Genomic DNA, 16,674 nt, shown 5'->3' with positions numbered 1-16,674 from the left:
TACAGTAGGAGAGGGACAGGAAACGATTGGGGAGAGAGAGATGGGGAAGGACTGGCAAATGACCCGGGCCAGAATCAGACCCGGGTCGCTGGAGCAGCAGCCCAGTGCCCTACCGTTAGAGACACAGTAGGGCCCTTTCTCCACTGTTACCCTGATGTGGGACGACAGGGCACTTGCAATTAGATTACATTAGATTAGATTAAAGTTTGTCTTTTTCTCTATTGTTTGGGGATTAATACGGGACAATAGAATGTGGTTTGCCATCAATCTAGAAGTGCAGGAAGAAAGCATAATGTGTACACTAGTGGTATACATTATGCGTATGAGTGTTCGTGAGTGGTATACTATGTAGTACAGCAGAGTGTGCTATTCAGTATGTACAATTACACTAAATAGGGCACTATGAACAGCTCGGAATTTGTAGATATTAATATGCATGAGAGATCCAAAGCAACTTACAATCGAGGACATGCGCATAGCATACAACAAAAGCAGATACAAAGTGCACAGGAAATATATTGAACAATAACTGCAGATGCTAAGTATGTTTTTTAAAATACATATATTTTAAAGTACATTAGCACAGGGTTAAGTAACCCAACTCTTCTCCCTTCTGCTAAACTCAGACTTTTGCCTCTTTTCCACTGCTGGTTTTCTGGTAGGCCTACAGCTCGACACAGCGCGATTCGGCTGCAACTTTTTGCTTTTCAAATAGGCAGGACACAGCTCAATCATGAAGTAAAAAGTGGCGGCCGAGTCGCGCTGTGTCGAGCTGTAGGCCTACCAGAAAACCGGCAGTGGAAAAGAGGCAAAAATGAATGCACTTTGTGACCGACCTTGACCACTCGCTGCAGACATGGCCATCTCTGATGAGCTGCACTACCTGGAAGTTTACCTGACCGATGAGTTTGCCAAGGGACGCAAGGTGGCCGATCTCTACGAGCTGGTTCAGTATGCAGGAAACATCATTCCTAGGCTGTAAGTACTACAGTGGTTATGTAAAGTACTTCCTGGGGTCGTCTCCAGTACTTCCTGGGGTCGTCTCCATCCTGACAAGCATGTTCGTTTAAAAGCACAGAATATGGATTCTTCTGAGAAAAAGAAGAAAAAAGAGGAAGAATTTGTTGTATGGTGAATTGGGTGAAGTTACTAATTGAATTTTTAAAAAGCATTTTGCTTGATTTTGCTTTAAATAATGCCGTGTGTTTTCAGAATTCTTCCACCGTTTTTCCCAGCTTAACCCATGATTTCTTTGACTATCAACACTGCTACGTTTTGAATCTAATTTGTGTGTGCTGTCTCGACTCACCTGCCTGTTCATTTTTTTAAAATGATGTTCCACCCGCAGGTACCTATTGATCACGGTGGGGGTGGTGTACGTGCGCTCCTTCCCCCAGTCGCGTAAGGACATCTTGAAGGACCTGGTGGAGATGTGCCGGGGGGTGCAGCACCCGCTACGAGGCCTTTTCCTCAGGAACTACCTGCTGCAGTGCACACGCAACATCCTGCCCGACGACGGCGAACAGGCAGAGTAAGAGAGTTAGTTATGCCGTTTACAGACCAGGAGCGAACGGAGTGAACGAAGCGATGGAAGTCATTATTTCTCTATGGAGGGCGCGCGACCTGCGCTACCAAAGCGAATTCGCCAGGAGCGAAGCTTCTTGCGCGACCAGAGCGAATTTTGACGATTAAACTAAATCTAATCGCAGGCGAATTCGCTCTGACGCTGTTCGGCGAAAACCAATCGGAACGTTCATATCTCAGAATGTCCCAGGCTGTCAAGCCAGAGCCGTTATGTGATTAGCTGAATCAAACATGTCAATGCTGCGTCTCGAGCGAATACAGCGAATTCAAGGCGAAACTTCTTCTGCTACCCACGCTACTAGGCAGCGTAGTTCGCTCTTGGTCTGGACACGGCATTACAGTCTGACTTTGTAGTGTCACTTTGCTCTGCACTAGGCAGAGAAATATCAGTCAGACCAAACATGGTTGTTCACACAGCTTGTTGCCACATATGTGTAGTTCTATACAAACTGAAATGGGATCACACTCTAATAACAGGAACATCCTGTCAAATACTGGAGAACAGGCCTCTTCTAAATGTAAATGCAATGTCATGATGAGCATTCGGCCTGAACAGGGAGCAGGTGGAGTAAGGGACCTTTCGCACATAGATTATGGTTTTATTGCTTTGGTCCACACTACCGGTAAAAATGTTACAATGTGCCAAACAGAAATGGTTAGTTTTCTTTTGCATATTTATTAAAAAAAAGATCCAGAATAGACAGCAAAGACCATCACTACTGGAACCAGACTACAAAGATCCAGTTTCCATAGACTTTTAATGACACAAATATTTATATTCACATGTCTATATACACATGTGTATATATATGTCTTATATTTGTTTTCTATACATCAAAGGGAATTCAAAGCTTTATGTAATAACTATGGTAATTATTCCCTCTGCATCTTTAATTCTGAGTGACTCCACCTTTCTCTGATGGTCTTATACCTGGACACTCATATTGTCCATCAGTATAATTCATTTAGAAATGTTCTTCCTTGTGTTGTTTCAGCTCATTTGGGTGTTTATTATATTTCACTGATCCCCGTCCCAACTTATTTGAGATGTGTTGCAGTTTTCGAATTAAAACTGAGTACTTATGTCTCCCAACATTTAGCACTTAAAAATGTTGTCTTTTCACTATTTTCAATCTAATGAATGGTTTTGAACATTTTTATTTTATTCACAGCTTACGAAGTGTCCCAACTTCACCAGAGTTGGGGTTTGTATATATTTCTTACTCTTGCACACAAAAACACATTATGGGCAGTCATGGGTAAGCGATTAGGGCGTCAGACTTGTTGCCCAAAGGTTGCCGGTTCGACTCCCGACCCCCAGGTTGGTGGGGGGAGTAATTAACCAGTGCTCTCCCCCATCCTCCTCCATGACTGAGGTACCCTGAGCATGGTAACGCCCCGCCATTGGGGGCTGCCCCCTTGCACGGGTGAGGCATAAATGCAATGTGGTGTGCAGTGAACACTTGTGTGCTGTGGAGTGCTGTGTCACAATGACAATGGGAGTTGGAGTTTCCCAGTTGGGCTTTCACTTCACATATTAAGGTCTGCACACTAAGCCCTGCTCCTGCTTTGGCTCTCTCCCATGTAGTGCAGGCTGCCTTGGTGTGGCTCAAAACAACTTGGCCTTTTTGATTGAGTTCAGCCACTGCTTTCTATGGGACGAACAATTACATTTTTCAATGGCTAATGAACTGGTGGATGAGTATGAGTAGTGCATAGAATTCAACTTTAAAGTGACACTGTGCAGGAAATGGTCAAAAAAAGGTACTGCAACTATGCTGCTCATTGAAACTGGGCTGCCTATTGCCAAACTTGATCTTTACATGAAAGATTAATAAGAAATAAACTAATAATTTCTAGTATGGTCCAAGTACAGTCATTTTTGCAGCTAAACATGGCTGTTTCTGGAAATTCAAAATGGCGGACCATGGAGAAGTTCCCCCTTTTCATGTATGAAAAGTGCAATTTTTCCAGTCATAATGAATACTTAGAATTTGATGGTGGTGGTAAGTATTCATGAAAAAGGTAACATTAGTGAATGGGTAGCATTAATTCTGGAAATAAACAACAAAAAAATCTCACATGGTGTACCTTTAACTGTGAAAGTGAAAGTGGAAGTCCACCAGGGAAACTCCTATTGTCATTGTGACACAGCACTCAGCACACAGTGCTCACTGCATGCAACAAAATGGCATTTATGCCTCACCTGTGCCCTTTTTCATTAATTTTTCTACCAATTGATTGTCTCAGAACCTCTCCTGTGCACGAATAGAGTGTCTATCTGATCCTCACATGCTGTGTGCGTGTGCGTCTGCCTGTGCTTTAACAGGGAAGAGATGACGGGGGACATCAACGACTCCATCGACTTTGTGCTGCTGAACTTTGCGGAGATGAACAAGCTGTGGGTGCGCATGCAGCACCAGGGCCACAGCCGCGACCGCGAGAAGAGGGAGAAGGAGAGGCAGGAGCTGCGCATCCTGGTGGGCACCAACCTGGTGCGCCTCAGCCAGCTGGAGGGGGTCAACGTGGACAAATACAAACAGGTGGGTGCACTTAGCCTGATTATCATCAACTTTCAAATCTCTTCGAGACTTGGTCTGACCAAGAGCATAACAATTAACATTTCCCAAACGGCATGGTTGACCGCCTCCCTTGTTTTGACTACTGGTTGATTGGTTCCTGACAAAGTGGAAGGAGTTCCAGATTTTTCGGGAGATTACAAATGATATTTACAATGCTCTTGAACTGACTAAAGCAGCGCAGAAGGTGTTGCGTCACTAGGAGGGCATGGCCTGGCTAACAGGTAGGTGCGCTGGGCCCATTCACCATTTATTTTTTTAAAATATTTGTTTTGCTCTTTTTACGACTTTATTGACGACAGGACAGTTTGAGAGATGGACAGGAAGCAAATGGGGAGAGGGTTGGGGAGGGGTCGGCAAATGGCCCGGGCCGGGAAGCGAACCTGGGGTGGCCGCATGGCAGATGAGTGCTCCTACCGGTTGGCCACGGCAGGGCCCCATTCACCTTCTCTTACCTGGATGAGAATAGAGTATTACAGGGCTGATATAGTGTACAAAAGCTCAAGCTCATACATGAAAAGGGGGATCTTCTCCATGGTCTGCCATTTTGAATTTCCAAAAATAGCCATTTTTAGCTGTAAAACTGACTGTACGTGGGCCATACTAGAAAATATTAGTTGATTACTTAGGACACTTTCATGAAAAGATCAAATTTTGCTACTGGCAGCCCAGTTTCAATGAGCAGCATAGTTGCAGTAGGCCTACCTTTTTTGACCTTTTCCTGCACAGTGTACCTTTAAGATTCAGGATCTAGATTTTCTCCTGCTATCAGGCCTACAGTTATGAACAAACTGCATCTGATTACATGTTTGAGTCCTGAGTTGGTTCTAGTTGAGTTGACTTTGAATTTGTTGAATATGGTACGCCTGGCGAGTATGGTACAGCCCGCTCAAGGGGGTCAACACAGATAAAATATATACAAGTGGTTACAGTAGGCCAATTAACCTTGTGCTTGCTGGGTCAGTGCTACGTTGGTTCTAGTTGAGATGATTTCGAGTTGGTCTAGCATTGATTCCCTAAGCCAGCTGGAAAGGAGTAAACGTGAAGAAATGCAATACAAAGTGTGTGCAGTAAGCTGTTGAATCTTGTCTTCCCTGGGTTGGTTCAGGTTGAGTTGTGTGTGCAGTTGTCTCCTTGTTGTGTATGAATTGGTTGAGTGTTGTGCGCCTCTGTCAGTTGGAGAGGGTCAATGTGGAGAAATACAAACAGGTGGGTAGTGAGCCTGTTCACCTTTTTTGTTTTGCGGGTCAATGCTTGGTTGGTTCTAGTTAAGTTATTCGGTAACACTTTATTTTAGGGATACATCTATTAGCACTAATACATACAATGTGCCTGTATACTGTAAGTAACGTATAAGGCATGTACAAAGCAAAAACAAACATTTGTTAGGCATGTATTCTCAAATGTCTTATTCATGCACAATAAGGGATTTATTACCAATGTATCCTTAGTAAGGACCTAGTAGGCCATAGTGTTTGCTAAGTACATGCCTTATAAGTTACTTATGCAGGCATTAACATTGTATGTATTAGTGCTAATAGATGTATCCCTAAAATAAAGTGTCACCAGTTATTCATTCCCCTACTCTTTCTACAGCACTTATGGCTCCTTGTGCAGTGTTTGATGATTTGTGGTTGAGATGTCATGTTGTTGTGAGTGGGTTGACTCAGCGTTCTGGCGTCTCAAACATTGTGTAATGTAAATGTGGAGAGGGTGGAGACAAACGGATGGGATGGACCATTCACCACATGGTTCATTTGTTCATCTTGATTTGGTTCTGATTGCAATTGGGATGGTGAATGACGAACAGTCCTCCAAAAATTGTTGTACCTAGGCTCACGAAAGGGAAACGTTATTGTTTTCTCCACGGAGGCGTGCTGTCGGCAAAACACGAGGCCACAAGCACAAGTGAAGGACGGGAATGCGCATATTGCAATGCACCCCTGTAGGGATGCACAGATACCACTTTTTTTGGAAACCGATACAAGTATGAGTACATTAATGTGTGTACTTGCCGATACCGAGTACCTTTTACCATCAAAATACAATGAAAACTAGACTGCCTGTGCAGTCGCCTTCGACTGCTTAAGGTATATCCCCGAAACGCGACGCTTCCAGTCCCCAATCATTCCTACCACCACCTTTTCATGAACGTTTATGATAAATACAAAATATAAAATAAATCTATTTAATATCTATACATAGATCAATGACGTGCATAGGCTTAAAACCAAATGACTATTGTGAAAATGAAGGAAAAAATGGGGCAAATGGTAACACTGTTTTAATGGTTCACTATTACAGTGGATATACCACATTAGGTACAGTGTAATAACCAGTGTAACAATATTTAATACCACGTCATACCAGTGTGACACCATGTACCAATTTTGTACTTATATCATGTAGGCTATTTGTGTGTAAGTGGTATTACATGGTATTGCATATTTGTACACTGGTATTACACTAGTATTACATGGTATTACATATTGTTACACTGGTTATTACACTGTACCTGGTATTGCCTATTTTTACACTGGTATTACACTAGTATTACATGGTATTAAATATTGTTACACTGGTTATTACACTGTAGGCCTACCTGATATGGTAGATTCACTGAAATGGTGAACCATTAAATTAAGGAGTTACCGGGCAAATCAATCCACCCAGTCAGAAGTTATGGGCCAAATAAAAATTCCACCATTTTGAAAGTGTTGACCTCCAAACTCGAATCAGTTCATGAACCTACCCTGCAGCATTCACACACCAAATCTGGGACAAATCCATCCACCCGGTCAGAAGTAATGGGCCAAACAAAAATTCGGCCAACTTGAATTCGGCCATCTTGAAATTGTTGACCTCCAAACTGTAATCAGTTCATGAACCCACCCTAGAGCATTCACACACCAAATCTGGGACAAATCCATCCACCCGGTCAGAAGTGATGGGCCAAACAAAAATTCGGCCATCTTGAATTCGGCCATCTTGAAATTGGTGACCTCCAAACTCGAATCAGTTCATGAACCTACCCTAGAACATTCACACACCAAATCTGGGACAAATCCATCCACCCGGTCAGAAGTTATGGACCAAACAAAAAATCGGCCATCTTGAATTCGGCCATCTTGAAAGTGTTAACCTCCAAACTCTAATCAGTTCATGAACCCACCCTAGAGCATTCACACACCAAATCTGGGACAAATCCATCCACCCGGTCAGAAGTAATGGGCCAAACAAAAATTCGGCCATCTTGAATTCGGCCATCTTGAAATTGTTGACCTCCAAACTCGAATCAGTTCATGAACCTGCCCTAGAGCATTCACACACCAAATCTGGGACAAATCCAAACATCCGTTCAAAAGTTATCGCGTTAACACGAAAGACCTTACGCGGCGGCGGCGGACGCGGCGGCGGCGGACGCGGCGGCGGCGGTGCACGCAAAACCATTACATCCCCGACGCTCCGCGTTTCGGGGATATAATGAAAATAAATGCATGGTCTTGTTTTTTTCCACCTGTGATATTTGTATTGTCCATTTCCATGTAGATTTAAATGTATGAGGTGGCACTTTTTTCCCATGCTGCTTTCAAGTCCACAGAACGTGACAAGATTTTGCATTGTTTTGTGTAATAGGAGTATCGTTCCTGGTATCGGCAAGTGCTTGACGAGTACGATTACGAGTATAATGAGCAGTATCGGCAGCCGATACCGATACCAGTATCGGTATCGGTGCATCCCTGCACCCCTGATTGGTTAAGTTCTCCTTTAGCCTGGCCCACTTGCATAATATGTGACTCTGTGCTGACTCTCTGGGCTAAGTGAGTCTGCCTTTGCTTTCCTTGTACTGTTCTGTCAGAAGCAATAGATTCTGCCCAAGCAGCAATCCCTGCCTTCGATGTCTTGTGAAAAAAGCAGTAGCCTGTAGTTTGGCACAAGACACTGAACTGGAAATGCAGTGACTGACATTTTCTGTTCAACTCGCTACCTCAAAAAAGGGGAAGAACTAACTTGTACATTTGATGGAAAGAAACTGCTGTCTGTATACAGTGCCCAGCACAGGTTTACTCATGTATTGTATATACAGGAGTCTCACAAACGCATGCACATTTTAAATAGAAATTGTATTTCATCAAAGCCCTGATGAAGGCCATTGTTGGATGAAACATGTTGGCTATTTTAACCAGTTCCATAAAAGCTTTTTAACCAAGAAAATATGTGGATATTTGGATATTTTGATAACCTGGTTCTAAGAAATTGTATTTATTGAACACCTAAAGTACTTAACAATTACTATGACATGGTTTTGAATTCTATTATATTTTTAAAAATCACATGTAAGTCAATGTGTAGAACTACTATTACGCATTTAAAGAGTGTTTACATTTTTCGGAATGCACTGTATATTACACTTCGAAGAAGCATCCCCCGTCATGCTCTGGTTTCATTTGTTGTTTGCCACTATGGCCTTAAGCCATGGACACACTCTCGTGTCTGGTTGTCATGGTGCTGCTGTCACTGCCTTCCAATTCCTGCGAGCAGGATCGCGGATTCTGTAATAGCAAAAAAAAAAACAACCATGTGAGTGGCTGAGTGTTTGTAATGAGGTCTGTGGCTGAGTGTTTGTGATGATGGGCTCTGTGGCTGTGTTTCAACTGGGCATAATTACCCAAATGTCCCGCTGTCAGTCTGGAGCAGTTGATCCACTGTAGCAAATGCCGCTCCAGGCGGCGCAGTGGCAACTGAACTGCAAAACAGGCTCTGGGTGGGTAATGAGTCATGTGTGGCTCAGTGGTGGTCTGGACCTGTACACTGGAGGTGCCAAGATAAAGGGAGCGGTGGTTCTCTTTGTGTGGATCATGTACGAGAGAGAAGATTTTAATTAATGTGTTGTGTCACCGGTGTATGAATGGTGTACCAATGCCAAATCCATTGCATTCATGATGCGTCATTCAGCAGTGTGTGAACGGTGTATTCAAGCAGGGGCGCAAAAACGGCATATGCGACGTATGCATTGCAAGGGGGCACCAGAAAGAGGGGGGCGACAAAGAGATGTTTGCACATAAAGAATGATTATTAAGTGGGTTTTTGTTTTTTTGGGGGGGTGCCAAAATAGTTCTTGCATACCCCTCCAGAAATGAGTAGTTGCGCCCCTGTATTCAAGGCCACTGCTTGGATGCCTCAAGCATAACTGGTCAGGAGGCGCCCCTCATAATTGAATAGTAATGAAAATTTCAACGTATGAGGCCTCAATTTTAGGGGCAAAGTGGTTGATGGCCCAAAAGCTCTGCTTACTCTGCTTATGCCGAGCGTTGGCCCTGGGTGTATTAATGCCAAATCCATTGCACTGATGATGTGTCATTCACCCCGTCTGGTGTTGTGGTTGGTTACCATGCGTGTGCGTGCGTGTGTGTGTGTGTGTGTGTGGCAATATCGCTCTGTGCCCACATACACAGCCACCACACACACACACACAACAATGAGTTGGTTACTTCTCATGTGATTCACCAACTGGTCATGGCCTTCTCTGTTTGGTAGAATTTGCCTGGAAGGTGTCATATGATGGGCAATGACGCATGGATGTGTTTTTGGGATTGCATTATAATAAAATCTACATCTACACAGGTATGCGGATGATGCTTTATCCAAAGTTATTCGTATGCTTTTCTAATGCCAAAACACTTGTGTACCTGTTTACAACAATGAAAAAGTTATATGTATTTTCTCTTGCATATGGACTATTTTTCTGATTGCGTGACTGTTTGAGATCTAACCATTTCTTCAATTTTCAAACTGCTTCCATGAATTTTACTTTCTTTGAGATTTTTTTGATGATATTTGACTTCAGATTCTCTTGTTGCCTTGGCAACTATGGGCGTTTCATAGAAATAAGAACAGAACAAAAAACACAGTCTGAGACCACTCAAGGTGCATTCAGGTTGATAGAGAACCGTGCTGTCTGGCGTGTTCACGCCACGACTCTAAGCATTCGGGAAACAGGAAGTTGGTTTATGATGCAAACAGAAAAATACTTGTTTTTTTCTGTGCGGATCGTGATGACAATGTGCAGATTTATCCGGGTAACACATGGTCACATAAATATGAACCCCAGAATAAGCACTTGAGTTCCAGATGTAATTGGTATGGGAACGGGCATTATATAATATACTTTATATTTATTGCTTTATATGTAATATACTTACTTCAGTTTACCTTTGAACCGGATGCCTGATACTGAATTAAATATGTTGGAAAGAAAGCATACGTTTGTGAGACGAAGGCCAAAACTACACATGGCACCTTGTGAAAGTCAGATGATTTTTAATAATTAATTATATCCTGAGTGGGTCTTTGAAGATTAAACACCTAAACCCTGCCCGGCTGCCTCCCTGCAGCTGGCTGCCATGATGTCTGCTTAAGTTTTATGAAATTAGCCCATGAAACAGAATCTGAAATATATATTACACTCTACACAGTGGTGGAACAATTGCACAAAGGGCCCAAAGGCAACATAATGATAAGGCCCCCCATACAGCCGGCAAATGAATAATAGGGCCCCACCCTACCCCCAATACAGGAGGGCTCTGGGCCCAGGGGCAAATGCCCTGCTTGCCCCCCTATAGCTCCACCCCTGACTCTGCAGCATATCACAAAGTGGGATGGTTTTAACTCTGCAAATCCCTCTTTTGTTTGGCACATGCCAATTCCGGTCATGCTGCACACAAAATGTTAGGGATCATGTTGGCTTTCAGATCAAATGTCAGGAGGAACCTAAAAAAACAAGCGTGCACAAATCCTCATCCTCCAGTTCATCTTCAAGTCATAGTAGCTGTTTCTTAATATTTATTCACTATTTCCCGAAAGGCAAATGCCTCTTATTTTGGGGAACCCTGTATATTCCACATTTCTATGTTGAGGACCTCCAAACGTATTAAGCGAAGATCCTGCAACGTTGTGCCTGCCCCAGAGGCTGTGTAGGCAAATGTCTTCAATTTGACATGGAAAAACAAAGCCTTTTTTTGCCCAGGGTGCTTTTCAGCAGAGGAAGTTGACTCCCTCTAAATGCTGGTCTCAACAGATGACCCATTAAGTAGAGAGACGTGGATATGGATCTTTATGACGAAAATCACTGGTCCGTCCGTTTACAATCCATGTTAAGATTATACCGTTTTGGGTGGCGTAGTATTGCACTGCTTTGCGAACAGCGCCAGACATTTTAAATTGCGTAAAATAAAAAAAAGCATCAGTCACTGACTCTAGTCCCAACATGTGACTTCCAGTTAGTTTTCAAATGGCTGAGTAAGTATTGCTGATGCTGTCATTTGCTCAGTGTAACCGACCTCTGGCAGTTTCACTCTAACAGCAAGTTCATTCATTCCTCTTTCGTCTGCCCGCCATGTTCACATGGCAAGTTTAGTTTGTTTGGCGGTTTAGTTCAAATGAAGCATAGGTGCCTGACCTGTTAAAGCAATTGAGGGGTAGACATGGGACATTCAGAAAGTGAATGTACCCTACTGCCACATATTTGTTCCAAGTCGGTTCTCGGCAGCAGTGGATCCTATTGACCTCAACCCTTTAGCTAGAGATAGATGACAGTCTTTTTTTATAAAGGGGCACTGTGTAGGATGGTGGCCGTAGATATATAGCCATGCTCTAATCATTAGGGAGTTAGGCCTGTGTTCGAATGGTTCCTTATTTAAATCTTGTAACATTAGGAAAAAATGTGTTTTGGGCTCTGACCTCTATTGCTGAAATGTGTTTGAGCAAGGCACTTAACCCTGCATTGCTTCAGGGGCTATAACCAAACACCTAGCTGAATAAGGGTAATTTGCTTATGGTAAAAACGCCCCTGATGCCCCTTTTCCTTTTTTGATGTGATGCGTAACGGCAGCCGTGGCCTAGAGGTTAAGGAGATGCTCTTTAGATCAGAGGGTTGCCAGTCTGAATCCCAACACCTTCCACCCCCTCTCTCACTTAATGGCTGAGGTACCCTTGAACAAGGCACTTAACCCCACACTGCCCCAGGGATTGTATACCAATATATTGTATTAAAAAAATAGCTAAATACTAAAAAGTGGATTTGGGTAAAAGCACCGCCTAAGTGTAATGTAAGAAAGCCACACACTGGCATCAATACTGGCATGCATCTCCACACGTTTCAGAAGCATACAGTGCCATTGCTGTTCCAACTGCGTGGCCACCAAGTTCACGGGCATGTGACTGTGTGGTCTGCGCCAGATTTCTCACACCAGAATCTGTCACTTTTCACTGAAACAAGAACAAACTGTTGGCAACTGGCACTCAAGACGATCAAAAAATGAGCTTTGAGAGAGAGTGGGCACTTGTGTTATTCATTTAGAAGACATGGCGCATGCCCTGTCTGCGACTCGCTACCTGTGTGTTATTTAGTGGTTTTATAATGTTGTGGTGATTCTTTGTGTGGTTTTATGAGGGACTATTTCTTATTTATTTTGAGCTCTTAATTATTATGCGTTTGTCTTGTCTTGCTGTTATGTGCTGTGTGGATGACCAGGTGGCATTCAATCAATTTCCCCATTGGGGGGATTAATAAAGTCTCTCACTCTCTCTCTCACTCTCACTCTCACTCTCTCTCTCACTCTCTCTCTCTCTCTCTCTCTCTCTCTCTCTCTCTCTCTCTCTCTCTCTCTCTCTCTCTCTCTCTCTCTCTCTCTCTCTCTCTATCTCTATCTCTATCTCTCTCTAACTCTCTCTCTCTCTCTCATTCTCTCTATTGAAAATGTCATCCTGTCTTCTTTCTCAGATCGTGCTGTCTGGCATCCTGGAACAAGTGGTGAACTGCAGGGACTCGCTGGCACAGGAGTACCTCATGGAGTGTATTATACAGGTACCTGACCTTTTACTTTATCACACACACTAAGCCTGGCAAGGGCCGCTTCGCTTGGTCCTCTGCTGTGTGTGTGTGCGTGTGCGTGTGCGTGTGCGTGCGTGCATGCGGCAGGGTTTTTTCTGTAGACTGTATGCAGGTCTCCTCGATCTTCATGAGATGATGAGAAGTCATGGTGGGCAGTCATGGGTGAGCGGTTAGGGCGTCAGACTTGCATCCCAGAGGTTACCGGTTCGACTCCCGACCCGCCAGGTTAGTGGGGGGAGTAATCAACCAGTGCTCTCCCCCATCCTCCTCCATGACTGAGGTACCCTGAGCATGGTACCGTCCCACCGCACTGCTCCCCATGGGGCGCCACTGAGGGCTGCCCCCTTGCACGGGTGAGGCATAAATGCAATTTCGTTGTGTGCAGTGTGCAGTGTTCACTTGTGTGCTGTGGACTGCTGTGTCACAATGACAATGGGAGTTGGAGTTTCCCAATGGGCTTTGACTTTCAGAAGTAGGCTTCCTTTTTCTTTTCTATAACCCTGTGATGTCGAATGCAATGGGCAACAAAGCCCTTTTCCATCAACTGCAGACTTCTGCTGCTCATATTAGATTGCCCTTGTTCCCCAGCTTATCTGATGGGTGTCACATCTGACGCTGTTTCTTCTTGTTGTCATCTCTCCATTTCTAGGTTTTCCCAGATGAATTCCACCTCCAGACGCTCAACCCCTTCCTGCGCTCGTGTGCCGAGCTGCATCAGAATGTCAATGTCAAGAACATCATCATTGCCCTGATTGACAGGTCAGATCGCTGATACTTAATGCATTTATATTTCTTGGTTGGAGGGTCCAGGTGGGCTGGGAGGTAGGGATGTAAATAAAATCGAAATGTATCGATGTATCGGAAGTATCAGCTGGCGATTTAATCGAATCGCATTGTATCGTGGGGGATTCTTAAGAATCGAAAAGAATCGAATCACTGGCCCCTGTGCAATGCCCTAGCTCCATAACACAATAGTAGTGTAAAAGTAATTGGAAAAAATCTAATCGAAGTGAATCCCATCGTATCGTGGGGAATTCTCAAGTATCGAAAAAAAATCGAAAATATCTGATTTAAGAAATCGATACCGTATCGTATCGTCATGAAGGCTGTGATTTACACCCCTACTGGGAGGTGGGAGAGGACCGAAAGAGTATGACAGTAAATGAGTAGGGGAAAGAGAGAGAAAAGGATCAAGACATGACCTCAGGTAGGATTCGAACCCGGGGCCTTGGTGTAATGGTGCCGTGCCGTAGCCCACTGAGCCACCGCGTACCCCAATGTGTGATGCATTTGGTGTTGTGGTCAGTGTCACAGGTGTCGGGTAAATGAACCTCAATACATTACATTTAGCAGACGCCTTTGACCAAAGTGACTTGAAAGGAGGACATTCAAGGAAGTTAAAGGGGTATGCCACTATTTTGGGGCTTAATACAGTTACAATCGTTGGCTGGGGTTAATAAAGGTGGTAAAGTGTCTTATTTTTCATGTTAAGCGTTGTCTTGCTTTAAGACAAGTTAAAAGAGGGAGTATGTCGCTAAGCTAGTGAAAGTCAATGGATCCGTGTAGCATTGCTAGTGGCATACCCCTTTAAGAGTAGGGGGTCAGCGCAGCTCATTAGTGGTACATGGTATATCTCTAATGAATAATCCACATAATAAATTGTTTCCTGCAATCCTTAAACTGGTCAGATATATATATTTTTTAAAGTCTTGTTTTAGGATTTTTCAGTCATTACAATGTGACACATTTTTGTTGGCAGTTCATTCATGTTTAGGCTTACCATTTACTGTTCATCATCACAGACTAAAAAGGATTTCATGAACCCTGGATAGTAAAGAATGTAGACGAGTGCATAGCTTAGCTTCAGGAATGGCAGCTGTTGAAACTGAAACTTTAAGGCATTATAATGCAGACAGAGGATCCAAAATCCTGAGTTTGTCTCAAGTCCCATTCACTGCTTCAAAATGCCAGATTAAAAGCGTTCTTTTTTTCTCCCAGATCTCTTTAATTACTCAACTCGCCACTACAATTGTCTTTTCATCTTTCATTTGAACCTCATCGGTTTCTTTTCTTGTGTCTCTTTCCAAATTGCTATCGTCTATTATCTTTGTAACTGTTCTTTTCTCTTGCTCTATTCCTTTGTGGCCTATCGCCTTCTCTTTTTTTCTCTTTTTAAAAAAAAATCTCAGTGCATACTGGAATGACTCAAGAGGCCATCTCTGATTTCTATGAAGGGGACTGTGAAGAAGCTTTGGAAGTTTAAACGTCTCTTTTTCCACATGAATTTGCCCACGGTTACCTCAAGCATAATGACTCGTCTTTACACCTACTTGTACCAGCAATGTAGTTCACTATATTTTAGATTGCAAAGCGCATAAGAGAATGCATTACACATAGTGTTTCATTCAGAACAGTTCATTATGTCTGAGGATATGTAGGGTTTTTCCCCCCTCAATTGTAGTCATGTAGCCTAAAGCCATGCATGTTAAATTCATCGCCCACTACATGCATGATTTAAAACAGAACTTGTTCTGTCTTGGAGCTCAGTCACTTGAAGTCTTGAAGCTCTCGTTTCCCGGATATTTTATTATATAACACACATTTGTTCTGGTGAGAAAATTACCACAAGGGTCCTCGCGGATCAGATTTTAATTTGCCTTGCTTCCTGGCTCACATAGACGGCTGTGCGTGTGGTACATGCTCCCCTCATTATCTTGTCCTAACATTCTGTCATGTACTGCCTGGTGCTGCTGCTAACCCTGGGCAGATGATGTGCCTCTTAATTGATTACAAGCCACACTAGATAGGTCTTGCCAAGATCCCTGCTTAAAAATCTACACCATAAGAATGTTTTTCTTTCTCCCTTGAGTTTTCAATGGCAGCAGTCAATACAGGCATGATGTTGTCTTCTGCAGTACATAGGGTCAGAGTTATAAGGTCTTCTGTGGAGTTGTTTGTCCAGATTTTGCAAGTCTTTGAAGACCCTCTCTGGGGTCTTTGCCTGCCTAATAATGAAGGTGATTTAATTACATTGAAAATGTTGCCTAGTTTGCCTTTCATTTCAAACATCTCCCAGCATAGACATTTTGCAGTCTTCACCAGAATCTGGAAATGTACAAGCTCTACAATCCTTACATCATACTTCTTCTTCTCTCTCTCTCTCTCTCTCTCTCTCTCTCTCTCTCTCTCTCTCTCTCTCTCTCTCTCTCTCTCTCTCTCTCTCTCTCTCTCTCTCTCTCTCTCTCTCTCTCTCTCTCTCTCTCTCTCTCTCTCTTTTGTTCTTTCCCTCATCTGTGCAGATTGGCGCTGTTTGCCCACAGGGAAGATGGCCCTGGCATCCCAGCAGAGATCAAACTCTTCGACATCTTCTCCCAGCAAGTAGCAACTGTGATTCAGGTAGCTCTATTTTTAGGAATTGAGGAAAAACCAGCGAATCAATTTCATAATAAACAATCTATCCTTTCATTCATTCAATAAGGATGCTCCGTGCGTGCGTATGCATGTGTTAGTACTGTATAGCTTTTGCTCAAATGTGCTTTTTACCATGGTGTTATTAAAAAAGTGCACAATATTGAGGGTCCTGAAGCATACCATACCTCTATAGAGCCACTGCCAAGG

The 16,674-nt window shown here is 43.3% G+C and overlaps 1 protein-coding gene across 2 annotated transcripts in view; it reads left to right on the top strand.

Annotated features, from left to right (window-relative positions):
* vps35 (VPS35 retromer complex component) overlaps positions 1–16,674 on the top strand; it is a 47,869-nt gene that overhangs the window by 4,097 nt on the left and 27,098 nt on the right. For both annotated transcript variants that reach the window (XM_063188779.1, XM_063188778.1), the window contains exons 4-10: positions 855–978; positions 1,349–1,531; positions 2,757–2,789; positions 3,914–4,127; positions 12,946–13,029; positions 13,706–13,815; positions 16,356–16,452. In XM_063188779.1, coding sequence (XP_063044849.1) covers positions 855–978; positions 1,349–1,531; positions 2,757–2,789; positions 3,914–4,127; positions 12,946–13,029; positions 13,706–13,815; positions 16,356–16,452 — 845 coding nt within the window. The remainder of the gene's footprint in view (positions 1–854; positions 979–1,348; positions 1,532–2,756; positions 2,790–3,913; positions 4,128–12,945; positions 13,030–13,705; positions 13,816–16,355; positions 16,453–16,674) is intronic.

This window comes from Engraulis encrasicolus, chromosome 22, assembly GCF_034702125.1.
Source record: "Engraulis encrasicolus isolate BLACKSEA-1 chromosome 22, IST_EnEncr_1.0, whole genome shotgun sequence".
In the NCBI taxonomy this organism is placed as follows: Eukaryota; Metazoa; Chordata; class Actinopteri; order Clupeiformes; family Engraulidae; genus Engraulis; species Engraulis encrasicolus.
The sequence above is the reverse complement of the archived record's forward strand: the minus strand, read 5'-3'. Positions and strand labels throughout refer to the sequence as shown.